Source organism: Sorex fumeus, unplaced genomic scaffold (assembly GCF_029834395.1).
Source record: "Sorex fumeus unplaced genomic scaffold, SorFum_2.1 ptg000233l, whole genome shotgun sequence".
In the NCBI taxonomy this organism is placed as follows: domain Eukaryota; kingdom Metazoa; phylum Chordata; class Mammalia; order Eulipotyphla; family Soricidae; genus Sorex; species Sorex fumeus.
Window position 1 is genome coordinate 1,079,650 of NW_026606290.1, and position 27,541 is coordinate 1,107,190.

Consider the following 27,541-nt stretch of genomic DNA (forward strand, 5'->3'; position numbering starts at 1 on the left):
TAGAGCCAGAAATGGCCCCTGAAACTGCCATGTGTGGCCCCAGAACTCTAACCCCTTACCCACAAGAAAAGAATATATGGCGAAGCCGAACTGTCTGGAAAATCTGCATAGTTTGCCACAGCAGGTAGGGCATTTGCCTTGCACACGGCCGACCCGGGTTCGATTCCCAGCATCCCGTATGGTTCCCCGAGCACCGCCAGGGGTGATTCCTGAGTGCAGAGCCAGGAGTATCCCCTGAGTGAGCATCACCAGATGTGACCCCCCCAAAACAAACAAAAAGTATTCCTGAAAGACCAGGGAGCCAGATTTGCTTTATCCAACACTGATCGTTGCAGAAAATCCAAGAGATGGAGGAGAGAAGGATCGTGCGCATCGGAGAGTCCATGAAGACCTACGCCGAGGTGGACCGGCAGGTGACCCCCATCATCGGGAAGTGCTTGGACGGGATCGTGAAGGCAGCCGAGTCCATCGACCAGAAAAACGTGAGCATGGGGGTGGGCGGGGGTGGGGAGCGGGGTGTGGCCCTCTTGTTCTCTGTCCCCTTCCCCGGCCACCTCATGGGGACCCCGACTGGCCCGGGCTTCCGGTGCTCTCCCAGCTGCAGCCGCCCCCTTCGCACCCCGGTGACAGCCCCCTGGGGGGCCCATCAGGTCACTGGTAGATGGGGCGCAGCATCGCTGCCCTCCCCAAGCTGCGGCCGTCAGCTCTGGCCTTGTTTTGTGGCAGCTCTCGGGGCCTGGCAGCAACAAAGGCAGCAAAGAATATCACAGAGGCACCTCGGATCACTGTGGAGGGTCCACGGGGCCTCTGCATGCTGGACCCCCGCTCCAGGCCCAGCACCACAGGGGCCCATTAGCACCTGGAGTCACTTTAAAAGTGTCAGTAGGGGCTGGAGCAGCAACACAGCAGGGCGAGCGTTTGCCTTGCACACAGCTGACCCAGGTTCGATCCCCAGCATCCCACATGGTCCCCTGAGCACCGCCAAGAGTGATTCCTGAGTGCAGAGCCAGGAGTAACCCCTGAGCATCACCGGGTGTGACCCAAAAAGAAAGAAAAAAAAAGTGTCAGTATTGGGGAGGGCACCTGCCAGGAGTGATCCCTGAGTGCAGACCAGGGGTGAGCCCACTGCCAGGCGTGGCCCCTCACGCCCTGTCATTCCCCCAATGCAACAGAAAAGCCAGTGCTCAGGCCAGAGAGACTGAAGCTCTCGAAGCTGCCTCTCATGCAGCTGAGTTGGCTGTAATCCAGGTTAAAATCCTCGGCACCACATGGGGTTCCCCAAACACCCCTGGGGTGTGACTCAACTTCCCCACAACTCCTTGTCCTCCAAACCAAACACATAACAGTAGGCACTGGTGAGTCACTGTGGGGGTGTCCTTTTTTGGAGGGGTCTGGGGGTGGGGTGCTGGCTTAGTGCCAACTATACCCCCTGTTTTGTCTAGCCTGGAGGAGTCCTTTTTTTTTTTAGTTTTTGGTCCACACCCAGTGGTACGTGGGGACTACTCCCAGCTCTGTGCTCAGGGAGCACTCCTGGTAGTGCTCATCACATAATGTGGTGCCCAGGATCCCAGGATCGAACCAGGGTCAGCCCCGTGCAAGACAAGTGCCTTAGCCCTAAACTATCTTTCAGCATCCAGAGGAGTCTTTTCACGAACAGCAGTGGGGATTATAAATTGATTTCTCTTTTTGTTTTTGTTTGGGTCATATCCAGCCATGCTCAGGGGTTACTCCTGGCTCTGTGCTCAGGAATCACTTCTGGCATTGCTTGAGGGCCATATGGGGTGCCGGGGATCAAACTTGGGTGGGCCACATGCAAGGCAAATGGCTTACCCATTGTACTACCTCTCTGACCCCTTAGTTGAGAGAGAGTGCAGCAGGTAGGGCGCTTGCCTTGTACACAGCCAGCCAGAGTTTGTTACTGGCCTCCCATATGGTCAGGAGTGATTCCTGAGCACAGAGCCAGGAATAACCCATGAGCATCGCCAAGTGTGGTCCCAAAATCAAAATAAATAAAATGAAAGAAAGAAAGAAAGAAAGAAAGAAAGAAAGAAAGAAAGAAAGAAAGAAAACAAAACAAGCCTGATTTCAATGTCCTATATTAGGGGCTAAGATAATGGGGGGGGGGCAGGAAATGCTGGGGCGGGCATACTCAGGGCCATGTGGTACCAGGGGATTCAACCTGACCACACATAAGCATTCACCCTCTGCACTGTTTCCCAGATGCCCAGAGTGATTCTTTTTTTACCTTTGGCTTTTTGGGGGGTCACACCCGGCAGTGCTTAGGGGTTCTTTGTGGCTCTGCACTCAGGAGCTCCTGGCGGTGATCAGGGGACCATGTGGGATGCCAGGGATCAAACCCAGGTCGGCCATGTGCAAAGCAAACACCCTTCCTGCTGTGCTATCGCTCCAGCCCCACAAAGTCATTCATAGTTAAATTTATTTCTGCAAATGTAGAAAAATGCCTGTTGAAAATATCTTCAAATTTCCCCCAGAGGTAGGGTTTTAGGAATTGCATTCTTTTCTCTCTAGTGATCATAACACAAAAATAGCTTATTAATAATCAGCATGACCACCTTAGAAGAACCACTCTATTTGCACATCAGAATTCACAGTTGGGGGCCTGAGTGATAGGGCAGCAGGGATGGCGTTTGCCTTGCACGTGGTCAATTTGGGTTTGCACCCTGGCATCCTGCACGGTTCTCCAGCACCTCCAGGAGTAATTCCTGGATGTAGAAAGGAGTAATCCCTGAGCATCTCTGGTTGGGGCCCCAAAAGCTTTTTTTTTTCTTCTTTCTTTTTGGGTCACACCCAACGATGCACAGGGGTTACTCCTGGTTCATGCACTCAGGAATTATTCCTGGCCATGCTCAGGGGACCCTATGGGATGCTGGGAATCGAACCTGGGTCGGCCTTGTGCAAAGCAAACACCCTACCCGCTGTGCTATCACTCCAGCCCCCCCACAAAAGCTTTTTTAAAAAAATTCTCACTGGAACAGCCGTTGCACACCGTGACCGGGTCCGTGTGCACGCACGTGTCTTGACAGGACTCCCAGCTGGTCATCGAGGCTTACAAGTCAGGGTTCGAGCCCCCGGGTGACATCGAGTTCGAGGATTACACACAGCCCATGAAGCGCACGGCGTCCGACAACAGCCTGTCCAACTCCCGGGGTGAAGGCAAACCCGAGCTCAAGTTCGGGGGCAAGTCCAAAGGCAAGCTCTGGCCGTTCATCAAGAAAAATAAGGTACTGCTGGCGCCGAGCGGGTTCCGAAGGTGCGGGCCGGCCCACTGGGACTTCTGGTCTTAAGGGCGAGAGGTTGGATGTGTAGTTGCAGAGGCAAAGCGAACACAGTGGGGGGTGGTAGGGGGCGGCTCCGCTCTCTGCTCCCCTGTCCAGTGCCCCCGGGGGACAGCAGGGCCTCTTCCCCGACCCTCCTCCAGCTCGGCGTCACCCACACTAACACATCACTGACCTCCACGCCGTGGGCCCCGAGACGTCACTAACCACTGAGCTGCCAGCACGGCCTCCTTGCAGTGGCTTCCCGGGGCTCGGCTCACTTTACCTCCAGGGACACACTTTCACTCTCTCCCGTGTAGCGTGACTCAGGTGCATGCAAGCATTAACCCAGGCCTCACCGAGATCATTTCCCCGTTGACTCCCCCCTCCCCCGCCCCCGCCCCCAGCTCAGTCTTTCTTTCCCAGCTCTGAGAGTCCAGGTGGCTTAAAGGGACCCTCCGGCTTCCCCCTTGACCTGAGGAACTAACGTGTAGTTGGCATGTGGAAAAGTGCATGTGCTTCTCCGCGAGTCTCCTCGCCACCCCCCCACCCCCCCATCCCCCCCACCCCGCCTTTACTTAGCACTGTTGCTCTTCCTCCTCTTCCTCTCGCGGACTCGCCACGTTTTCCTTTTGGACCACGACCTCGATATTTAATTGTTTGTCTTTGGATTTCAAATATGATTTGATGCTTATTTTTGTTTTGTGTCTCATCTCCTCGTTTCTGGTTTGTTTTGTTTTGTTCTTCTCTCACTCTGCCACCGTTCCATCTCTTACCTGTAGCTTATGTCCCTCCTAACGTCGCCCCATCAGCCTCCCCCCCCTCCTCCCACCTCCGCCTCATCCTGTGCTGTTCCCAACGGCCCCCAGTCTCCCAAGCAGCCAAAGGAGCCCCTCTCCCATCGCTTCAACGAGTTCATGATCTCCAAACCCAAAATCCACTGCTTCCGGAGCCTAAAGCGTGGGGTAAGTCCTGCCCGGGGAGGGGCCCCCCGCTCGCGTGCGCTTTGGTCGGCTTGCCCTCTCGCCAAGACCCCTTTTGTTTGTGTTTTTTGCCCTGTCGTGAGAAACAATCGGAACCTGTGATCTGTGAGCGTGAGAAGGAAGGAAGCTGGCCAGAAAGGGGAGGGAAGAAGGGGAGAGGGGTGCGGAGGGGGGGAGCCAGGACCCGGCCCTGCCCGGCAGGCACCCTGCTCGCCACTTCCCCTTCCAGACATGGTTCATATCTTACCTTGATTTGCCCCAGAAAAAGGAAGCTTGGGGTCCCTGTGCTGAGCTCCCGACGCCGGTGAAGAGGAATTGGGAGGCCCGGGAGCACGGGAAGTATTTGCTGTGTGTGTGTCACAAGAACATTAGTCTCGGCAGCAGCTACTGCGGTTTCCATAGCTGTTTTTGGAGAACTTAGAAGGTGCAGGTGCAACTGCCCACGTGCCTCTTCATCCTCGTAAAGGCAGGGGGACTGGGGAGCAGCGTTATCCCGGTCTTCCGGGAGCCTGGCTGTGCTGAGCCAGAGCCGGGCTGGGTGGAGTCAGACCTCACACTGGGCGGAGCCAGATCTGATATGGGCGGAGCCAGACCCCAGGTCTGGGTGGGACCAGACCTGGGCTGGGCGGAGCCAGACCTCACGCTGGGAGGAGCCAGACCCAAGCTGGGCGGAGCCGACCCCGGCTGGGCAGAGCCAGACCTGAGATGGGCGGAGCCAGACCCCACACTGGGTGGGACCAGACCTGGGCTGGGCGGAGCCAGACCTCACGCTGGGCGGAGTCAGACCTGAGATGGGTGGAGCCAAACCCCACAGTGAGTGGAACCAGATCTCACGCTAGATGGAGCCAGACCCAAGCTGGGCGGAGCCGACCCCGGCTGGGTGGAGCCAGACCTGAGATGGGCAGAGCCAGACCCCACACTGGGTGGGACCAGACCTGGGCTGGGCGGAGCCAGACCCAAGCTGGGCAGAGCCAGACACAAGCTGGGCAGAGCCGACCCCTGGCTGGGTGGAGTCAGACGTGAGATGGGTGGAGCCAAACCCCACAGTGGGTGGAACCAGACCTCACGCTAGGCGGAGCCAGACCTGAGATGGGCGGAGCCAGACTTTACACTGGGCAGAGCCAGACCCCCACCCTGGGTGGAACCAAATCCGGGCTGGGCGGAGCAAGACCCCACACTGGGCGGAGTCAGACAAACTTGGGCGGAGTCAGGCCCAGGCATCACTCACTCCCTTTACCCGTGCAGCTTCTGTGCCCTCCCCTCCTGACTTTCCTGGTTACGTTACTGCGGGGACAGGAGAGGAACATGGATCCCGGGCTCTGTGTCCGAGCATGCACACCCCACTTTCTTCTGCTCTGGGGATTCCTCTCTTAAACTCACAGCCCTTGGACCCACAGCTGCCACAGGGTTTCACAGAACTGATCCAGAACTCAATTACAATACCAATTTGATTTATAGAAGAAATGTGGATTCAAGTAATTTAGTAATTGGGGTAGGGGGTTATTGGAGGACACTGGGGTTAAACCCAGGCCTCACACCTGTGGAGTGTGCAGGCCCCCGCGAAGCCACACCCTGGCCCGGGTAGTTTTACAGTGAAGCATGAAATATGGGAGAGGAGCAAACACTCCCGCATTGGAATATGCCCTTTGGGCCTGGTTCTGTTTCACTGGTGACCACAGAACAGCTGGTGGGTCACGGCCTTGGATCAGGGTCATTTTATTTCTCCCTTCCTCTGAATGAGGCTATGGCCAACGCCAGGTCTGTGGCTCACGGGGAGAAGACTGGGGGTGGGTGACCCCTCACACTGCATGGTCCCCTGAGCACCACCAACCGTGCTCCCACCACTGTCAAAGGAAATGGAATGTGGCAAAGAGATAGCTAAGTTGTCACCTTTTTTAAAGAGAGAGCAGGGCCAGAGGGATGGTGCAGTTGACTTGCCTGGCCCAGGGCTGCAGCCACGACCCTGCAGTCACACCTCAGCACCACGGGCCAGAGAGACAGTACAGTGGGGAGGGCGCTGGCCTGCACACGGCCAACCCTGGTTTGTTCCTTGGCATCCCATATGGTCCCCTGAGCAGAGCCAAGAGTAACCCCTGAACATCACCAGGTGTCACCCAAAATCTAAACCAAACCAAACAAACCCCTCAGCACCACATCTGTCCCCTCAGCGCTCCCTGAGAATCACCAGATGTAGCTCCCGCCTACCCCCATCAAAAAAATAAGTAAGGGGGACTTATTTATTATTAACCCACAGGGTTTCACAGAACTGATCCCGAGCTCAGTTACAATACCAATTTGATTTATAGAAGAAATGTGGATTCAAGTAATAGCACAGCGGGTAGGGTGTTTGCCTTGCACGCAGCTGGCCTGGGTTCAATTCCCAGCATCCCATTATGGTTCCCTGAGCACCGCCAGGAATGATTCTTGAGTGCAGAGCCAGGAGTGACCCCTGAGCATCGCCGGGTGTGACCAAAAAAAGTAAAAATAAATAAATAGATAAATAAGAAGCAATGCCCTTATTTCTTTAACTGCAGAATTCTTTACATGAAAGAATATCAAAGTTTTATAGGAGCCAGAGATAGGGTTGGGGTTAAGGCAATTGCCTTGCATGCAGCCAACCTCAGTTCCATCCCTGCACTGCACAGCTCCCCCCCCCCCCCCCCAAGCACCACAGGCAGAGCGAACACTGCCCAAACCCTTTCCCCTCCAAAAAAAGATTTCTGTATGTGCACAAATGTACCAAAATGTGCCGGTGGGGTCGATCTTGCTAATTTAAAGGTACCCATCAGGGACCGGAGTGATAGTACAGTGGGTAGGGCATTTGCCTTGCACCCGACTGACCCAGGTTCAATCCCCGGCATCCCATATGGTGCCCCGACCACTGCCAGTAGTAATTCCTGAGCATCGCTGGGTGTGACCCACTGCACTGCACTGCACTGTCCTCCCGTTCGTTGCTCATGGATTTGCTCAAGCAGGCACCAGTAACATCTCACAACAAATTGTGAGACTTGTTGTTACTGTTTTTGGTATATCGAATATGTCACGGGGAGCTTGCCAGGCTTTGCCATGTGGGCGAGATACTCTTGGTAGCTTGCCGGGCTCTCTGAGAGGGGCGGAGGAATCAAACCCGGGTTGGTCGCGTGCATGGCAGACACCCTACCTGCTGCGCTATCGCTCCGGCCCAGGGTGTGACCCAAAAAGAAAAAAAAAAAGGACCCAGCATGTCCGGTTAAGAATCCCAATTTCAGTTTCTTAAAGATGCAGCGAGAAGTTGGGAAAGTGGATAAGGGGTGTTTCAATATTAGCTCTCCCTCCTGATGTGCCCCAGCGCTGGCTCTCTGCACGCCGCCCCCTGCCCTGCGCACTATCGGGTTTGTGTTTCCGGCAGCGGGACTTTGGTTAGACCCGGAGCCCGTCGGGTCTCTGCAGAGCTGAGCTGCGCCGGCCTTTTCTCCACCTGAACCCAGCTCTGGTTTATTCCAATTGTAACAGGGTCTCTGTGTTGTCCTGGGCACTCGATGTGGAGCAGATGGAATGGGCGTGATGTTTATCCCTATGCAGTTCCACTCTGTGGGATGCCAGCGATTTCTGAACCTGCTTTTTTTCCCAGTGTTCTCGAAAAGTTTAGTTAGGAACAGACCCCAGAATGGCAGTAATCAAGAAGCATAAGATGAGGACAGAGAGAGAGAGAGAGAGAGAGAGAGAGCACAGCGGGCAGGGTGCTGGCCTTAGACGCAGCCAACCCAGGTTCGATTCCCAGCACCCCATATGGTCTCCCGAGCACCGCCAGGAGTGATCCCTGAGCACAGAGCCAGGAGTAAGCCGGGAGCACAGCTGAGTGTGGCCCAAAAGCAAACAAAAATGTGTCACAGAAAGCTGACCGACGAGCCAGAGAGATGGTGGAACGGGATGCCTGCCTTCCACGTGGACAAGCTGGGTTTGAGTCCCCGCATCCCCTCTGGGCCCCAAAGGCCACCAGGAGGCCACTCTGAGCACAGAACCAGGAATCAGCCCTGAGCAGTGCCAGGTGTAGCCCCAAAACCATAAAAGGAAAAAGCTGGCGAGGAGTGCACACTTAAAACACCTGTAAACAAAACACCAGCAAACGGGACCCAGCTCTTCTGATGATGTGAAGGAACAGCCTTCCCTTTCTTTTACCATGATTAGCAAAACCCATGATATCTCGCACCCTTGAGCTCTGCTCTCAGTAAACCTCTGTCGGAATCATTTACCAAGTGGTGGAAAGTGTTTTTTTCCGAAGTGTAAGTGCAGACTGGGAGCAGAGGTCAATCCCTAGGGCCCGCGCCGGCTTCCCTGCACCCCTGGCTCTGCGCCCGTCAGTTCTGACTCAGGTTCACATTAGCCTCTCAGAAGTCACAGGAAGAAAGAAAGACAGAATGGAATGGGAACCTCTCACACAGATAACCACGGGCAATAAAGCAGGCTGAAGTCACGGCAAATAATTTTGATTTGAATGCCTCCTCCACTTGGAAGGTACATGGCACGAGGACCCGGGATGAAAATGATAGAATCAGGGCTGGAGAGAGAGGACGGTGGGTGGGGAGCTTGCCCAACTGAGCAAGATAGCGAGGAGTAAGCCCTGGGCACTGCCAGGCTGACCACCCTTCTCCTGCCACCACTCTCCAAAAAAGAAAGAAAATGACAGAATTGTCATTCTCTTTCACTTTATCAGTTTGGGGGCCACATCCCGTGATGTGTAGGAGTCACTCCTGGCTCTGAACTCAGGAATTTTCTCCTGGCAGGTCCCAGGGGCACTGTATGGGATGTCAGGGATTAAACCTGGGTCTGGTGCATGCGAAAATGAGCACCTGCCCCACTGGCCTATCACTCATGGTGAACATTAAGGCTCGTCTGACTCCTACTTCCTCTCTGCTTTAAGCCCAAGGAGAAATGAAGCAAATAGGATGTTTCCAACTTGCAGTCCACAGACTCTAATTTTATTGCCTGGGAGGAAGATTTTCTTGGCAATGGACTTCAGGGTCTAAACTTTGAACCAGTCCCCCGCCACCTTTCAGAAGTAGTTTTGGGAGGTGGCAAGATGACCATAAAAGCCGACTCAAAGGGGGCCAGAGCAATAGTACAGCGGGGAGGGCGTTTGCCTTGCACGCGGCCGACCCAGGTTCAATTCCCAGCATCCCATATGGTCCCCCGAGCACCGCTAGGAGTGAGTCCTGAGTGCAGAGCCAGGATTAACTCCTGAGCACCGCTGGGTGTGACCCAAAAAGAAAAGAAAAAAAAAAAGCTGACCCAAAGAAATTGCAAATCCTAACTGGTCGGGTTAGCCCCTTCTGGTCACGCTCGTTTCGTTGATTGTGCCTTGTTCTCTCGCTGATCGTTGGCAGACTCAGTCGTTCTGTTTTCACAAAGAATTCCTGAAGAGGACGCTAGGCCAGCCCACCCATGCTTTTGAAGCTAGGGATTATGTTGTAAGTTCCCTGTGAGGCCCATAAGATCCCGGCACAGACACTAACTCCTCCCACAGCACCAAGACTGGGGACCCCCGCCCCGCCCCCCACGTGCTCTGGTGGGCTTCTACCCACAACACAAAATTTCAATCGAGAGGCCCAGACCCTAGAAATAGCCTCATGTGGGACTGGAGCGATAGCACAGCGGGGAGGACGCTTGCCTTGCACGCTGCTGACCTGGGCTCAATTCCCAGCATCCCATATGGTCCCCTGAGCACGGCCAGGAGTAATTCCTGAGTGCAAAGCCAGGAGTGTCCCCTGTCCATTGCCTGGTGTGACCCAGAAAGAAAAAAAAAAAGCCTCGTGTGTATGAATCCAACCGTAGGCTGTTTCCCTGCACACAGTCTGCATGAGAAAAAAAGAGCTGAACTTTCCCAATAACAATTAAACTTCCTGAGTGTGGGGGCGGGGAGGGCAGCCAGGGAGCCAGAAGCGCCCCCCCCACCCCCGCCTATGGTGGTGTGCCCAGCGGTGTGTCGCTGGGTACTATCTCACAGTGGAATGCCAACCTCCAATCATGTGGTCCCTGGAATAAGACGCTCATGTACACAGGACACGTGGAGAGGAGCCCAGCCCCCTGCCTGGATGGAGACCCCCCCCCAAAACAGACGCCCCGAGCTCTGTCCTGCGCTGTCCCCTGTCTTGGCACTTGGGGTTAGTGCCTGTGCCCACCCCAGTAACTCCTGGTCTCACTGCCTCCGTGTCCCCTCATGTCACTGATGCGTGTGGCTTCCGGGGCTCCGCCGGGTACCGCAATGACCTTCCCTCGGCCTTGGGGAGGCATCCAGGTGACAGGGTGGCTCGTTGGCCACCATCTGGCTGGCATCCCTCTGCAGGCCCCTTGGCTGTCCCCCAGCCTCTGCAGAGCCCCTCCCTGTCCCTGCAGAGAGGGGACGGGTCTGAGGCGGCCTTCCCTGTGTGTCGGGTGTCTGTCTGTCTGCCCGACCTCCCGTCATGGAAACCGGCTCTGGGGAGCTCATTTCCGTGCTCGGATTCTGTGTCTTGCGATGCTCACAATACAAACAAACAAAACCAAGTGACTTTCAGGAACAGGAGCGTCCTGGCCGAGACAGCAGACCCGGGTCTCCAAATCAGCGACAGGACACGGGAGTGCGGGAGGGTGTGACCGTGTGCTTCGCGGGGGTCAGCCGAGTGTCCGCTGTGCACAATGAGTCTTGTCTGAACCCCCAGTGTGACGCTTGATCTGTGCAGAAGCTCGCAGGGGGGTGGGCTCTGCTTGTCCCCCCAAAAAGCTCAGTCCTGCCAGTCTTCCCTTGACAGCCCCCTTCCAGGGGACAGGGGACAGGGCTCCCACACAGTCTCCTGAAAGCTCAATGCCTGCTCACAAGGAAGTGTCAGTTTTGAGTTAATCTTATAAGTAGGATGGCGGGGTGGGGGGCGGGGGGCTGGGAGCAGAGAGTGTAGTGGGGAGAGTGTTTGTCTTGCCTGTGGCCAACCCAGATTTGACCCCAATAGGGTCCCCCGAGCCAGCCAGGAGTGATCCCTGGGCACAGGATCACTTGCCGGTTCAATCCCAGTATCCCGTAGGGTCCTCAAGCCCTCCAGGAATAAGCCCTGAGCATAGCTTGATATGCCTCCCTTCCAAATGTATATATATATATATATATAATTATTTTCTAACTAAAGTTTTTCGCATCTAATTAAGAAATTTTAGATACCCTGCTCTGTTTCCTGTTTTATTTTTATTTTATTTATTTATTTTTACTTTTTCCTGGGCTGGAGCGATAGCACAGCAGGTAGGGCGTTTGCCTTGCGTGCGGCCCACCCAGGCGACCCGGTTCGATTCCTCCACCCTTCTCAGAGAGCCCAGCAAGCTACCGAGAGTATTCTTGTCTGCACAGCAGAGCCTGGCAAGCTACCCGTGGTGTATTCGATATGCTAAAAACAGTAACAACAAGTCTCACAATGGAGACATTACTGGGCCCACTTGAGCAAATCGATTAACAATGGGAGGACAGTGCTACAGTGCTACTTTTTCCTGTTTTAAATCAAAGGACATGTCTGTTAGTATCTTGCTGCTCGAACAGATTTTTTTTAGATCCTTCCCTCCTTGCCCCTAACTTTTAAGGCTAGTTAAGTAGGCATGGCACTCTCAAAATGCTGGTGAGGTGTTGGCCCTGCATATGGCGGAGCTGGGTTTGATCTCCGGCACCATCTATGGCCTTCTGAGCACAGAGCCAGGAGTAAGCTCTGGTCACCGCCAGCTGTGGCCCCCAAACAAAACTGTAGCACTGCACTGTCCTCCCGGTGTTCATCAATTTGCTCGAGTGGACCCAGTAACATCTCCATCGTGAGACTTTGTTGTTACTGTGTTTTGGCATATTGAATACGTCACGGGTAGCTGGCCGGGCTCTCCGAGAGGGGCGGAGGAATCAAACTCAGGTTGGCCGCATGCAAGGCAAACGCCCTACCCGCTGTGCTATCGCTCCAGCCCAACTTTCAAAAAAAAAAAAAGCGTTGCTGCCTTCTGGCCACCAGGGTTGCACCTGCCCGTGAAGAACCAGGTGTTCGTGCTGGATTTGCATTTTCCTCTGCTTTGCATCTGGCCACTTTCCCCTGGCTGGTCTCAATCCTGCACGACAGCTGTGACCGGTCCCCGTATTGCTGAGGCTGCATCAGTTCCCCCACCTCCACCCCCGTCTCCAGAACGGGGGCGGCTCTGGGTCTTCTGTTCATAGGAAACCCCAGCCCAAGCCCCCCCTTCATTCGGTTTCCTTCTGCTAAAGTTAGCGCTCGGATGTTGCCCTGCAGACTTTCCCAGTCCCAGTCAAACTTTCCCTGGGAACGGTGACATTGAGATGACACGATGACTTTGGTCTTTGTGACTCCCGATCTGGTCCCCTCCACTGCACACGTGCCGTGGCCCACAGCCCAGCCACGGGGGCTAGTTCAGAAGCGAGCGAAGCGGTGGCAGGGACCGGCCCCACGTGCCAACTTTTGCACAGATCTACTGAGCCATTGTCACAAGCGACAGGTGACTTTATGTGTCATGTTAACGACGTGCATCGGTCGAGTTCCCTGTCTTCTGATGTGTTGTTTCTCTCTTTCTCTCTCTCTCTCTCTCTCCCTCCCTCCCTCTCTTCCCTGGTCCCCTTCCATTTTCACACGAAGCTTTCTCTCAAGCTGGTAAGCACAAAGACGCCCTGCATGTCTAGTGTGGGCAGGTGTTGTGGTGTATGTCGTGTGGGCTGGGCTGGTCACTGTGGCCCCGGGTGGCCACCGCTGCTTCGGTTGAGGCTTCTTGATTCGACCCTTTCTATGCAACAGCCCGGCTCCTAATCGAGGCCACTTTAACTTCCAGGACGCTGAAGCCAATTAACGCTTAACTCCTGCTTTGGTTTTGCCTTTTTATCGGGGCTTGAAGAGGCTGGTTGGCCACCCCTAAGTTTCCGTATCGGGGGCGTTTCTTGGATCAGATTGAATTGAGATCCATTTTAATCGTGGAGAGACGCGAGCCAGTGAGGCGTCTTGACACCACCGAGGAAAATCCTCACCATGCTCCATTAACACACTGGTGCCTTGGGCAAAAGCTGATTCCAGAACTCACCAGAAGGTTCCGCGGGCCAAGAAGAATGCCTGCTAAGGCTTTCTAACCTGGCTTGCTGTGTTGTTTATACTCGATTGTAAAGCCGTAGGAAACAGTCCAACTAATCATTCCACGTGATCCAAAAGAAACCTTTAACCCCGTAACCCGGGACTGTGCTGCCAATTTGTGTGAGTTATGGAGTTTTCGCCAACACTGCAGCTGGGAACATGCTGGAACACAGGCGGTGGCTTCCGGGAGATGCCGCCACTTGCTGCACTGGTGTTGGGCACATGGAATCCCGTTCCATGTCACTCTTAGAGGTGCCAGGTAGGTAAGTGTGTATCCGTGGTGGAGGCCGGGATGAGCCGGTGTCAGTGTCTGGCTCCTGACCCCCCACCCTTAAATCAGGCGCACAGTTTGGAGACCTATTGCCAGCCGACGGGACCTAAGACTGTTGGGGCCAAGCTCATGTCCTGCCTCTCCAGGGCCCTTTGGCTGACATGCGACAAAGCGACCAAGGGCAACATGATATGGGCTCCTTCCAGTTGGAGCTACGGTCATTTGGCCATCCTGGGATTGAATTTCTGCTTGATGCCATATCTTTTGGAAGCACGTGAAAGAATCAGACCTTCAAAATCAGCGGGTCCCAGGGTCCAGACAGGAATGGGTGACTGAGTCCAACCCAGGGACACGAAGGCCACTCAGGCCTGTCACTGTCACCACCCATTCAGAGATCCAACTGGGACCCGAAACTCAAACTCAAAATTCCTTCACGGCCACAGTGAGTCACAGACCATCGGAAGAAATGACCTTTTTAAGACACTTTCCAGAAACTAGGTTTCTTCGGCTCTAGAAAGAAAAAGAAAAGATGACAGTGACAAGAAGTTTCTTGGATGCGTTAGTCACTGAGCTTCTTTCCCCAGGGTCAGACCCACGCAGAGAGTATCGCTCGCCTCCCGACCAAGGAGGGAGAATTCTCTGATGGAGTCTTTTGAGTTCGTAAGAGATCAGGGTTCAGTTCCCGCCACCGAGGAGGGCAGTCCCCTTCTGAGGCCTAAGCAAAGTCTGTGTTGCTTCCTGGTTTCTTCGCAGCTGATAGAAAGTCCCAGAGTTGTCCACGGGAGTCATACCTTGCTGGCCAAATCCCCCCAGTCAAAGCAAAAGGCCTACGAAGTAAAATTCCTCACGGGAATGAAGCCCTTCAGGCTCAACTGCTTAAAAGAGCACATTAAAAAAATAAAAATAAAAATCACATCATGAAGGGTTTAAGAGTAACGTGGGCCTCTGCGCAGAGCAGCCCGAATAGTTTCCTGTTTGAAAGTTTGCCTCGTTTTCACATTGGAGGCAAATGAACTGGGAGCAGGCATGGAGTTGAGTGACGTCATGCTCTCCCATGAGCTCGCGGACCAGCACCTGCCTCTGCGTGCCCTTAGCTTGTGGCAACCCGTTGGCTGAGCCATGTGCTGGGACCAGCCTCGGCGTTTCATCCTCGGCAACTTAGGAACTCAGCACAGCCCAGCTGAGCAGCCCGGCTTGAGCAGACCCTGAGGGTTCAGCTGGGACCCTTCCTCCCAGGCAGCCTCACCCTGTGTGACAGCCCTACGGCCAGCTCCATGTGGCAGGCGGCTGTCCCATCCCTGCCCGGAGCCCAGACGGGCCCTTCCTGAGAACAGACTCCAGTGGGGGTCCCACCCTCGGCCACCCCCGGGCAGGCTGGCTAGAAAACAACACTACGGCTATTTTCTGCTAAAGTGGCAGGCCAGGGAAAGGGTTGCTGCGTGCCAAAAGGGACCGAGCTATCCAGATGGTATCTTACGGAAGCCGTGCCCAATATCGGGGCCTTCGGACCCTCACTGAACTTCAAAGGAGGGGTTCGGATTTGCTCAGGCAGCGAGTCGGATCCGGAGGGACGGGGAGAGAGACATATAAATGTCCTCTCCTGGTTCTCTGAGGACCCCGGTCCCTTCTCGGGGGAGGACACTCCAGGCCTCAGTCTGAGGGGTAGGGGGTGGTTTGAATACTGAGTCCAAGCTCCATGCACCCGGCTGGAGGAGTTGAGGCCGACTCAGAGCTGAGTGGCTGATGGCAAAGCCCCTCCCACAAGCTGACGGAAAGTGATGGTTCCAGCAATCTCGCTGGACTCCAATGCCCCATCCTCCCCTCCCCCCCTGCACCTGGCCCTTCTTTTGCCCAGGGGTCCGGGCCAGCCCAGACGCAGCAGCAGGTGTGGGTTTCCTTACTTTTGCATGCCCTGACTTGGCGCTCTGCTGGGTGTGGTGGGAAAAGGCCTGGTGGATCTCGTGGTAGTTCCTGGGTGCGGACACTGAAGCCCCCATCTCCCCCCCCCCCCCCCCCGTCTCCCTCCCGGCAGGCTTCCTGGCTCACTTCTGTTTGCATTCACAGGGTGCGACGCCCGAGGATTTCAGCAACCTCCCGCCCGAACAGAGAAGGAAAAAACTACAACAGAAAGTGGATGAATTAAACAAAGAAATCCAGAAAGAGATGGATCAGAGGTAGAATGGGGAGATAGAAGATTTTTTGGGGGGGGGCGGGGGGAGGGTCACACCTGGTGATCCACATGGGTTCCTCCTGACTCTGCACTCATGCTCAGGGGATCATATGGGATGCTGGGAATCGAACCTGGGTTGGCCACGTGCAAGGCAAACGCCTTACCCGCTGTGCTATCTCTCCAGCACCTGGATAGATTTTCTCAGGAGTTCAGTTCGGTTTGGAAAGTTGAGAAATCCTGAAATAGTGTTTTATCTTTGTTCTTACTCTCTCTCTGGCTCTCTCTCTTTCTCTCTCTCTCTCTCTCTCTCTCACACACACACACCCCTTCCCACCTTCGGTTTGGAAAGATGAGAAATCCTGAAATAGTGTTTTATCTTCGTTCTACGGGCTGGAGTGATAGCACAGCGGTAGGGCGTTCGCCTTACAAGCGGCCAACATGGCCGACCCGAGTTCGATTCCTCCGCCCCTCTCAGAGAGCCCGGCAAGCTACCGAGAGTATTCGATATGCCAGACACAGTAACAACAAAGTCTCCAATGGAGACGTTACTGGGCCCGCTCGAGCAAATCGACGATCAACGGGAGGGCCTTTACCTTTACCTTTATCTTCGTTCTACACACACACACACACACACACACACACACACACACACACACACACACACACACACACACCCTCTTCCCACCTTTAGAGGCTCCTCGCCTGGCCAGTAGCCCAGGGGTTCTCCCAGCTGCGTGCATTGGGGTTGCCTCCAGCAGTGGTTGGGGGCACTGTCGTGCCAGGGGCTGCACCCAGGTGTTCTGCATCAAAACCTGCATCAATGCGCCATCTCTCCAACCCCCAAAACAGCCGCTTTATTAATAGTCTCTCCCCGTCCCCTGGCCCCGTTTGGAGTGCCAGGGGTCGAACCAAATGCCCGACTCGCTATATTATCTCCTCAGCCTCTATCCACTGGAGATTTGTTGTTTGGGCCACTCTAGGTAATGTTCAGGGATTCCTCCTGGCTCTGCACTCAGGAATTACTCCTGGCGGGGCTCAGGAACTGTATGGGATGCCAGGGATTGAACCCGGGTCGGCTGTGTGCAGTGTTAGTGCCCTCCCTGCTGGATGATGGCTCTGGTTCCAGTGATGGAATTTTGAAGCTGGGCTGCATCCCCTCAAAATGTAGCCAAGAGTCTGCTCTTGACCTCCGCATGTTGGGTGCTGTTCTATGTCCTTCTCCCAGTAAAGGACAGAACCAAGTGGCAGGACAGGCTCTGAGCCCGCAGGGGGCAGCCTGCTCTGCCCCCGGCAGTCATGAAGCCCACAGCAGCTCATTCTCCCAATGAAACACATCTGGGTTTCATGAAGAAAATCCATTTATAAATCAATAGATTCCATTCCACAAATGTTCTGGGAAGCCAGCTAGAAAGCTGGATTCCAGCACCAGAAGTGTAGGAGTGAGCAAGCATAGGTCTCAATAACCCGCAAACTAGGAGCAAGGGCCAAAAACTGAGTACAGTGGGTAGCGCACGTGCCTTGCACATGGCTAACCTGGGTTGGATCCCCAGCACCCCGTATAATCCTCTGAGCACAGAGCCAGGACTAAGTCATGAACACACCCCAGTGTGGTAATTATTTCTTTTATAAAGATACTTTCTGGAGCTGGAGCAATAGCACAGCAGGTAGGGTGTTTGCCTTGCATGCGGCCGACCCAGGTTCGATTCCCAGCGTCCCATATGGTCCCCTGAGCACCGGCCAGGGGTTAATTCCTGAGTGCAGAGCCAGGAGTAACCCCTGTGCATTTCTGGGTGTGACCCAAAAAGCCAAAAAAAAAAAATACTTTTTGTGGTTCAGAGGCCACACCTAGCTGTGCTCAGGGCTTACTCCTGGCTCTACTCTCAGTGATGGCTCTTTTTTTTTTCTTTTTGAGTCACATCCAGTGATGCTCAGGGATTACTCCTGGCTCTGCACTCAGGAATTACTCCTGGCTGTGCTTGGAGGACCCTATGGGATGCCGGGGATCGAACCTGGGTCAGCCGCGTACAAGGCAAATGCCCTACTCGTTATACTATTGTTCTGGTCCCCGGGTTTTATAGTTCTTAGATTTACGTGTTTGCGACCAGAGCAATAGTACTGCAGGTAGGTGTTTGCCTTACTCCTCAGTGTAGTCAGGAGTAAGCCCCAAACATCAGCGGGTGTGACCCAAGAAGCATGATCCCCAAAAGGAACTATACACCCAGTTGTGCGTCTTTTGCTTGGAAAAGGAGCATGTGTCCTTTGGAGACGGGAGTCATGGGAAGTAGGACAAGTTAGGGCCCACAGGGGACAGGGGTGCTGCTGAAGACCCGGCTTTGGGGGTGCACATCCCCGAGTGGAAAAGGACGAGGCTCAGATGGGAGGGAAGGGGGAGGGGGTGGCCAGGCCCTGCAGACACTTGTTTCCTGTTATTTCTGTATTTTTAATTAGATTCTTTCCCACGCCCCGGGTGTGGTGTCATTAGTGGAGATTTTTTCTTGCTGAAGCTTGTTAACAGCGGCCGGAGGGGAGGGTCATGTGCCGTAAATTTCCGACTACTGGCACCCACAGAAAAGCCTGGGCACCTATGCTCCAGCTGGGAGAGCTCTTTGTTCCTAGAGGGTCCTGGGTTCGACTACTTCCTGGAATTGCAGGCAAAAGTATTTCCAAAGCAGGGTCCAGAATGACACAACAGCGGGAAGGGCACTTGCCTCACAGGTGGCCGACCCGGATTCGATCCCCAACATCCTGAGCTCTGCCAGGAGTGAGCCCTAAGCACAAAAAGCCAGGAGGAAGCCTTTAGCGGTGCCAGATGTGACCTAAAAGACAAAAAATTTTCCAGGGGCCGGAGTGATAATACAGCTGGTTGGGTGTGTGCCTTGCTCGCGGCCAACCCAGGTTTGACCCTCAGCATCCCATAGGGTCCCCCAAGCACTGCCAGGCATCATTCCTAAGTACAGAGCCAGGAGTAAGCCCTGAGCATTGCCAGGTGGGACCCAAAAAGCAAATAAATAAATAAGAAGAAAATTTCCAAAGTGCCGGAGCTATAGCACAGTGGGTTGCCTTACACACAGCCAATCTGGGTTTGATCCCCGGCCTCCCATATAGTCCCAGGAGCATTGTCAGTAGTAACTCCTGAATGAAGAGCCAGGAGTATCCCCAGAGCATTGCCAGGTGTGACCCAAAATAAAACCAAAAAAAAAAATTTCCAAAGCAGCAATTGAGGGCGGCCGCAGGGTCCCTCCCAGAGCCCCCAGCAAGTGAGGGTGGCTGCAGGGTCCAAGAGCCCCCTGGAGTGCATAGAAAGGGGCGGATTCTTCACATGGAGCAAAAGGAGGATGAGATTAATTTCCCTTTCCAGACAGCAAGAACATTTTAAGTCTGTTTTTTTTTGGGGGGAGGGGAGCACCTTCGTTGCTGTCCTTGTTCCTCTATGGGCTTCGCTGACCCAGCCCTGGTCTCATCTGTTTCAGAGATGCCATCACGAAAATGAAAGATGTGTATCTGAGGAACCCGCAGATGGGGGACCCGGCCAGTTTGGACCACAAGCTCACGGAAGTCAGCCAGAATATTGAGAAACTGCGGCTGGAGTCCCAGAAATTCGAGGTATGGGGAGAGGGTGAGGGGGAAGGCTTGGCCAGGAGGGAAGTGGCCAGTGGTGCCCATCAGGAGACCATGATGGACGGGGCCTCTGTCTTCTGGCGAGAGACAGCTGGGCGCAGACCGGGATCGGAGGAGCACACGCCACCCAGCAGAGCTCGGGAGCCCCAGGCCATTTCCTGCCATATCCAGTCCCTGATAAAGGGATGCTGCAGGGTGACAGTCCTGGACCGAGCAGTGTTCTGGGGACCAGGCAGTCCTGGGGATCAAACTTTAGGGCCTCATGTGCGAAGCACATGCTCTGTCCTTCTGTTGGGGATTTGGGGTTTGGGAGTCATCCCTGGTGGTCTCAGGGGCTATTCCTGGCTCTGTGCTCAGGAGTGACCACAGGTGGTGCTCGGGGGACTGAATGTGGTGCTGGGGTCATCAGCATGCAAGGTGAGTGCCTTAATCTCCGCACTCTCTCTGGCCCCCTGGGAGGAGGTTCTGACAGTGTCATGCAGATAAATTACAGCTCCGTGTGCCCCCTCGCGAACTCTCGGTGACCAACCAGTGCCTATCTGTTCCTCCTGAACACTCCGGTTCATGACTGCTGCTTCTCCGACAGGCCTGGCTGGCCGAGGTGGAGGGGCGGCTCCCGGCACGCAGTGACCAGGCCCGCAGGCAAAGTGGGATGTATGAGCCACAGCCCCCGCCACCGCCCGTCACCAACTGCGCACAGGACCGGGAGAGGTACCGTATCTGCGCGGCGTGGATGCCTGATCCACCCTGAGCGGCCCAGTTGCCTGCGGTTGACGCCCCCGTGTACCCCACACCCCAAGCTCCTGCAAGATTCTCTCTGCACGCAGGGGCTGGCCTGGGCCTGCAATGCTGTTGGCAGGGTGGGGAGGGGCTTTGTGGGGCAGGGCCCAACTGGGAGCGACCTTGTGGGGCGGGGCCTGACTGACTTGACCATCTAGGGCGGGGCTTTATAAAGCAGGTGGGGCGGGGCCTGATTGTGAGCGACCTTGTAGGGCGGGGCCTGATGGAAATCACTTGGGGCTGAGAGCGATCATGTGGGCGGGGCCTGGCTGGGGGACCTGGTTGGAGCGCCCTTGGGCGGGGCCTGGCTGGGGGAGCCTGATAGGAGCATCCTTGTGGGGCAGGGCCTGGCTGAGGAGCCTAATTGGAGTGCTCTTGTGGGGCGGGGCCTGGCTGGCGGAGCCTGATTGGAGCATCCTTTTGGGGCGGGGCCTGGCTGAGAAATCTAATTGGAGTGCCCTTGTGGGGCGGGGCTTGACTGGCGGACCTGATTGGAGCGCCCTTGTGGGGCGGGGCCTGGCTGGAGGAGCCTGATTGGAGCATCCTTGTGGGGCAGGGCCTGGCTGAGGAGCCTAATTGGAGTGCTCTTGTGGGGCGGGGCCTGGCTGGAGGAGCCTGATTGGAGCATCCTTTTGGGGCGGGGCCTGGCTGAGAAACCTAATTGGAGCGCCCTTGTGGGGCGGGGCTTGACTGGCAGACCTGATTGGAGCGCCCTTGTGGGGCGGGGCCTGGGGAGGGCCCTCTGGGGTGGGGCGGGGCCGGGCAGGCGCTATAGAGGCCCCGTGTCTGCCTCTCTTGAGCAGCCCGGATGGCAGTTACACGGAGGAGCAGAGTCAGGAGAGTGAGGTGAAGGTGCTGGGCACGGAGTTCGACGACGAGTTTGACGACGAGGAACCCCTTCCGGCCATCGGCACTTGTAAAGCTCTCTACACCTTCGAAGGTAAAACGCGCCCCCATGTCAGCCCCACCCCCAGCCTGGAGTGCACTGAGCCATTCTGTGATCAGTGGACTTCCTGGTTTTTCAATTTTTTAAAAATGTCTTTTATTGTCATTATTTATTTATGTATTTATTTATTTATTTTTGGCCATGCCTGGTGATGCACAGGGGTTACTCCTGGCCCTGCACTCAGGAATGACTCCTGGCAGTGCGCTCCCAGAACCATATGGGATGCTGGGAATCAAACCTGGGTCCACTGAACATGCAAGGCAAATGCCCTCCAGTTGTGCTATCGCTCTGGTCCCTTCTGGTCTTTTTAATTCGAATTTTAGTTTTGGTTTTGTTGTGGGACGGGGGTTGTGTTTTGGACCTCATCAGACACTGATCTGGGTCTAACTTCTGGCTCTGTGCTCTGGAGGGATGCCGGTGGTACGTGGGGGACCATGTGCAGTGCTGGGGATTGAACCAGCATCGACCGCGTGCAAGGGAGATGGTCTGTGCTGTCTTTCTGGGTGACTCTTGTTCTGCTCCAAGTATTACTGGCGATGTTTTAAGGTTTGGCCCATCCAGTCATACAGTGCTGGGCGCCACACCAGCTGGTGGCCCGGAGAGTTGCTGGTTCCACTCATTCAGTCTTTACCGAGCCTGTCTTGGGCAGACCTTCCAGACTGTGGTGCGGCGGGGTGGGGTCCTTGGTGGTGGTGTTTTTTGTTTGTTTTGATTTGGGGGCCACATCCAGTGGTGCCCAAGGGCTACTCCTGGCTCTGTGTTCAGGGATCACTCCTGGTGGGGCTCGGGGGACCATAGGGGGTGCTAGGGATTGAGCCTGGGTTGGCTGTGCTCCAGGCAAGTACCTCCCCACTGTGCTATTGCTCTGGCCTCAGGTATCTGTCCTGGGAAGGAGAAAGGAGACAGACTGGGAGCGCTTCCTGCTCTGAGGATGCTGCAGCCTGTGGGGGGCCAGGAAGGGCGTCTCCCCGGAGAACAGCAGCACTTCCTAGAGCGTTCTGGAACTTCGCTGGTGCTTGGGAGAGGTGGTGGCCCTGCGGTCGCAGGCATGGGCACGGGAGGGCTGTGGCTGGAACTGAGATGTCTCGGGGGTGCTGGGGGGAGTTGCCACTAGACACACGCAGGCCCAGGGCGGGTGGGGGGAGATTTGGGTTCTGTGCGTCACCCCCAGGGATGGGGCTATGTCATCTCGGACCACACCCTGCCCTCAGACCTACATTGCCTTCACAGGGAGTCCAGCAGACCAGTAGACGCTGGTGGTTTGGTGGGATTTGGGTTTGGGGGCCACCCCCAGCAGTGCTGAGGACTTACTTCCCCTGTGTTCAGGGGTCTCTTGGCAGTTCTGGGGAGACCATATTTGGTGCCGGGTATTGATCAAGACAAGCATGTACTTCATGGACTATATGTGCTGCATGCATGTAACTGTCACCATAGCCCCAGCAGACACTGGTTGTGGTTAGAAAGACAAGCCCAGGCTGGGCCCGGCGTGGCATGGGGTATAGCGCCTGTCCCGCCCGTGTGTGGCCCTGGGTCCATTGCGAACCTCAAAGAACGAAACCCAGCCTGGAGCTGCCTAGGTGGACGAGGCTGGACACAGGCCCTCGAGCTCTGACTGGGCTTTACGGCACCCCCTCCTTGCAAGAAGTGGGCGCTTCTCCACCTGCGGTTTGTCAGCACACCTGGCGGTGCCCAGGGGACGATGCTTGCGGGCTGTGCATGCGCTGTGCAGGGCTCGGGTTCAAACGGGGTCTCCCGCGCGCCAAGCCTGTGCCCAGTCCATTGGGCCTCGCCCTGGTTGGATGAACGTTTTTCTTTTCCATGGCGCTTGCCTTGCATGTGACTGACCCAGGTTCAATCCCCACATCCCAGAGAGTCTCCCAAGCACCAGCGCCCTCCAGCTCCCGTCCCCCAATCCTCAGTGACAATTCAGGGAGGGGCCCGGAGCAGTGGGCTTTGGGGAGCATCTCGGACTTGGTCCCCAACTTTTGCACAGAAGGGTGGGGGCTGTTGGAAGCAGCGCTGAGGACACCCTTTGGATACTTTCTCCAGGAGGGGGGTGGTGGGGCGCTGGACACCCCAGACACCCCGTGCCCCTGCCGTCCTGGGAAGGAAGAGGGGGCACACCAGGGGGTATTCTGGGAGGGAGAAGCCTCTGGCGGAGGGGGGCTCATGGAGAAGTCCCCCTGCCCTTTGTCCGGCCTGGCTCAGCAGCCTCACGCCCCACCTTCCGTTTCCAGGCCAGAACGAGGGGACCATCTCCGTGGCCGAAGGGGAGATGCTGTACGTCATCGAGGAGGACAAAGGCGACGGCTGGACCCGCATCCGCAGGAACGAAGACGAGGAGGGCTACGTGCCCACATCCTACGTCGAAGTGTATTTGGACAAAAATGGCAAAGGTGCTAAGACCTATATTTAATTCCACTTACAAACAGCCGCCGGTTCGAGCCCGCGCCCCGCACGGCCGTGTCACCGGGCACTGGCGAAGGACGCGCCTGAGCCCCGGCTCCCGGCACCTCCCCTTCCAGAGACCCCAACCTGTGGGGGCGGAGGGGCGGGCAGCCTCTGGCTCTGGGGAGAAGGTGAGGTCCCTGAGGCTGCAAGCCCAGCTAGACCGTTATATTTTGCAACATAATACATTAAACTATTGTTACTTTGTTTAGTTTCGCCATCGATCACCCTGCCAGCAGGTCGGGGCTCCCCGCCACCCACTGCCCCCCATCCTTGAGTAAATAGTCAAGAAGATTCTTGCAGAGATGCCCAGAACACCCCCTGCACAGCCCCCCACAACAGGGCACTGCAGTGCTTCTCCTGAAAGCCTGCATGGTCCCCCACAACGCCCCAGAAATTGGGACCCCGTGTCACTGACCTTGGGAACACGCGGGAGCTGGAGGGAACTTGAGGGCTCACCAGGGGTTGTGCTGCAGACAAGTTTGGGGGTCCACGGTGCTCTCACAGAACCACGACCAGACACATGATCGCCCGCGCACACACACATATTGTCTCCCTAGAGGGGCCTGGGGTGGCCTTGGGGTGGTTTTTCTGTTTGTTTTGTTTTTATTCTTGGGATCTTGGAGACCCCGTGTGTGAACTTGCTGCCCCCTGGTCTTAGAGTGCTGACCATATTTCACTCCATAATTGTTGCAGATTTTACGCCAACTTTTTCCCCCAGGAAACGTGGGGTGCGGCATTAGGCGAACCTTCTTCAGTGTTACCGGGGGTGGGGACCAGAACTTGATGGCTCTGCAGTGAAATGTATTTTTCTCGGATGGACTGAACGAGAAACTTAGTAAAATGCTTCTCCCCTGCATTGGGGAGGTTGGGGTTCCTGTCAAGGGGAATTTTCCATTTCCGGGTCAAAGTATGTCATTAGTTATATGGGTAGGTGGGGTGGCAAACCCAAGGTGGGGAGGGCCATTGCTAACAGTTCCCTGATTCCAGACCCCAGGAACATCTCCTGGGGAGTGAGGGCGATCCTGAGGTTGGGTTTTGACAGTCCCTGATCCTTCCAGGGGGTCGAGGGTTAAGGCACTTTTCCCCACTCTTGGTTGGATCCCCAACACCATATATGATCCATCAGGGGTCACTCCTGAGCACTGAGCCCAGACAGTCCCTGAGTACTGCCAGGTGTGGCCCCAAAACCACAAGGGGGGAAAAAAGAAAAATATATATATAAGGGGGGTGGGAGCAATATCCAGTGATTAGGGCAATTGCAAACGGCCTACCTGCGTGTGATCCCCGGCGTCCCATAGAGTCCCCCTCAGCCTGCCAGGAATGAGCCCTGAGCACTGCCAGGTGTGGCTCAAAAACAAGAAAAAAGCGAAACAGGAAACCAACTCCCCGTCTCGGTTCTTCCCTGGCTGGGTAGTGACTTCCGCAGCGACCACCGCGTGCACCCCAATGGCTCTCTGCGTGTTCCAGCCGGAAATTCACATCTGTGACCCACGGTCCACCAAAGTCCTTTGCCTTGTCTCTCCCGTTGACCGCCAGGGAGATCCCAGTCTCTGCTGCCTCCACCCCAGCCCCAGCCATGGGCCTGATGGGTCTGGGTCAGTCCCCGGGGCAAGAAGCTCGTGTTGGCTAGTGGGAGTCTGCCGTCCCAGTCTGCTGAACTGGGCAGGGGTGGCCGTCTGATGTCCAGCATTTTTCCTCTCTCTCACGGGTCACCGAGAAAAAATCCACAGGCCTCCCCCAAACAGGGTGAGGGGATGAGCGTGGGAGGGCTGAGCCAAGGGAAAGGGGACCCCGAGATACCAAAGTGAAACCCACTGTTGGATGTGGACCCATTCCAGACAAGCTGCAGCCTTCTGTGGACGCGTCAACCAACTTCCTGCAGACCCACCCCCCAAACCCCTGTGTGTGTGTGTGTGTGTGTGTGTGTGTGTGTGTGTGTGTGTGTGTTTTCAGCCTTGTGCAGATTCAACTCAGGAAGACTGGGTTGGTGGCATCAGCTAGTTCCCAGGTTTGCCGGGTGCTGACCGTGAGAAGTGGGCGTGGCTAGAGAGAGAGGATGGAGCCGGTTCCCAGGACGGGGAATTCCAGCCCCAGCCTAGTCCTCTGGTTTCCTCCCAGCGTTCCCTATAAGCCGCTGAGGTACCGCTTGTGTGTGAGATGGTCTGCTTTGATTTGGGGGGTGCCTGGGGGCCACGCCTTGTTTTTGAAGCGGCCGCCTCCCCTCCAGCGGGCGGCCGGCTGAGTTTTCTCACGCCTGTTACTCAGTCATTTTCAGTAATGCCATCTTGTGTGCGCGTGGTGTCTGCCATGTAACTATTTAAATATTACCAAAATATTTAGACTAGCGTCCCCTCCAGCTGGCCTGCCTGGATTGGTGGCTGCCGGGTGTGCTTTGTTTTTGCTCTCTATGAAATATGCCATGACTCCCTGGCCGCCCCGCCCCTGTGTGTATACCGCCAGTTAAAAATGAAAAGGATGGGGGCTGGAGTGACAGCACAGCGGGTAGGGTGTTTGCCTTGCACATGGCCGACCCGGGTTCGATTCCCAGCATCCCACATGGTCCCCTGAGCACCGCCAGGGGTAATTCCTGCGTGCAGAGCCAGGAGGAACCCCTGTGCACTGTGCATTGCTGGGTGTGACCCAAAAAGGAGGGGAAAAAAAAAAGAAAAGGATGCCTTGAATTTGTTGTGTTAATGTTTGACTCTTTTGTCTGTTTGTTTTATTGGCGATTCTGCTGCCTTTGGGGTTTGTAGCCGTGGGGGGAGCCGGAAGGACGGCTGCCCTGCCGGTAGCTAGGCCCTGCCGCTGCTCCGACCTTGAGTTTATTGTAGACACTTGGGTTCTGAGTAAGTTTCTCTGCAAACGGCCCCTGTGGCTGCCCCCTCTCTGTCCCCCCTACCAGAAAGATTCTGGCTGGCTGCTTTTAGCCCTCCCCTCAAATCTGCCTCTCTAATAAACGTCGTATTTTTCTCTGTGTTGTGTACTTGACATGACTTTTCACCTCTCCCGGACAATTGTTCTGTGTAATACAAATATTTACCTTTCTTCTTTCAGTAATGGGGTCATTTCCTAGCCAAATGCTTTAAAAAAATTGTCTTCTGCCCTGTCCCCTGCCAGTGACCACTGCTCCTCCCCTGCGCGCACCTGCGCCTCGAGACTGTCTCCTGCCCCCACCTGCGAAGAACTTTCACTGTTTCATGCTCAGCCAACACCGGGGGCCCCCGGTGTTGCTCCCACTGAGTCTCACTGTTTCTGCTGCTGCAGACCCAGGAGCTCACTGGGAGGCCCCAAGGCATCCTGGGAGGGCCTGAGGCATTCAGGAAGCCCGAAGGCATCACCCCGAGGCAACCTGAGGAGGCCCTGTGGTTTTGCCCTAGGCATCCTGGGAAGGCCCAAGGCATCATCCTGAGGCATCGCCCCGGGGCATCCTGGGTGCTGTCCGCCTTCCCAGATCTGGGCCCGTGGCTGGAGGGCACATGTCTGTCGGAGAGAAACCGTGAAAGTTCCTCACGTCCCAGTGCCCTGGGTGTCCCCGCCCTGACCGCCCACCGGTGCCCCCACTAACCCGTGTTTCTCTCTCTTGTGTTGTAGATCCGTAAAGGTGGTCACGGGAGCCAGACCTCGGGGACCTGCCCTGGAAGAGGCCGCCTGTCCCCACGCCCCACCCCACCATGCAGCGCCCCTGAGGCTGGGCGCGCGGCCTCGGAGCCTCCGTGTGCAGTGACCCCCGCGCCCCCCAGCCCTTCCTGACAGCATGTCCCGGGCCCCAACAGGCTGCCTCTCCGCGGGCTGTCCCGCGCCCCAGCCCCCTCCCACCCCACCCCCCGCGGGGCCGTGGCGGGACACGCTCGTCCACTGCTCCTTCCTGCGTCCCTCCCTCAGCCCTCACCCACCCGGCGTGTCCAGGCCTGGCCACGGATCACACTGTGCCTTCGTGAGACTCGCC

At 55.9% G+C, this 27,541-nt stretch overlaps 1 protein-coding gene across 16 annotated transcripts in view; it reads left to right on the top strand.

The window, feature by feature from the left end:
- Positions 1–27,317, top strand: part of FNBP1 (formin binding protein 1) — a 129,586-nt gene extending 102,269 nt beyond the window's left edge. Inside the window, exons 8-18 of one of the 16 annotated variants that reach the window (XM_056108860.1) lie at positions 336–482; positions 3,045–3,242; positions 4,058–4,240; positions 9,622–9,705; positions 12,877–12,891; positions 15,695–15,804; positions 19,271–19,403; positions 20,005–20,129; positions 20,999–21,138; positions 23,382–23,540; positions 27,187–27,317. In XM_056108860.1, the coding sequence (XP_055964835.1) occupies positions 336–482; positions 3,045–3,242; positions 4,058–4,240; positions 9,622–9,705; positions 12,877–12,891; positions 15,695–15,804; positions 19,271–19,403; positions 20,005–20,129; positions 20,999–21,138; positions 23,382–23,540; positions 27,187–27,194 (1,302 nt within the window). In that variant the 3' untranslated portion in view covers positions 27,195–27,317. Of the gene's footprint in view, positions 1–335; positions 483–3,044; positions 3,243–4,057; positions 4,241–9,621; positions 9,706–12,876; positions 12,892–15,694; positions 15,805–19,270; positions 19,404–20,004; positions 20,130–20,998; positions 21,139–23,381; positions 23,576–27,186 lie in introns of those variants that run through there. The other 15 variants (XM_056108858.1, XM_056108859.1, XM_056108864.1 and 12 more) reach the window with 15 other exon arrangements.
- Positions 27,318–27,541: the final 224 nt, after the last annotated feature.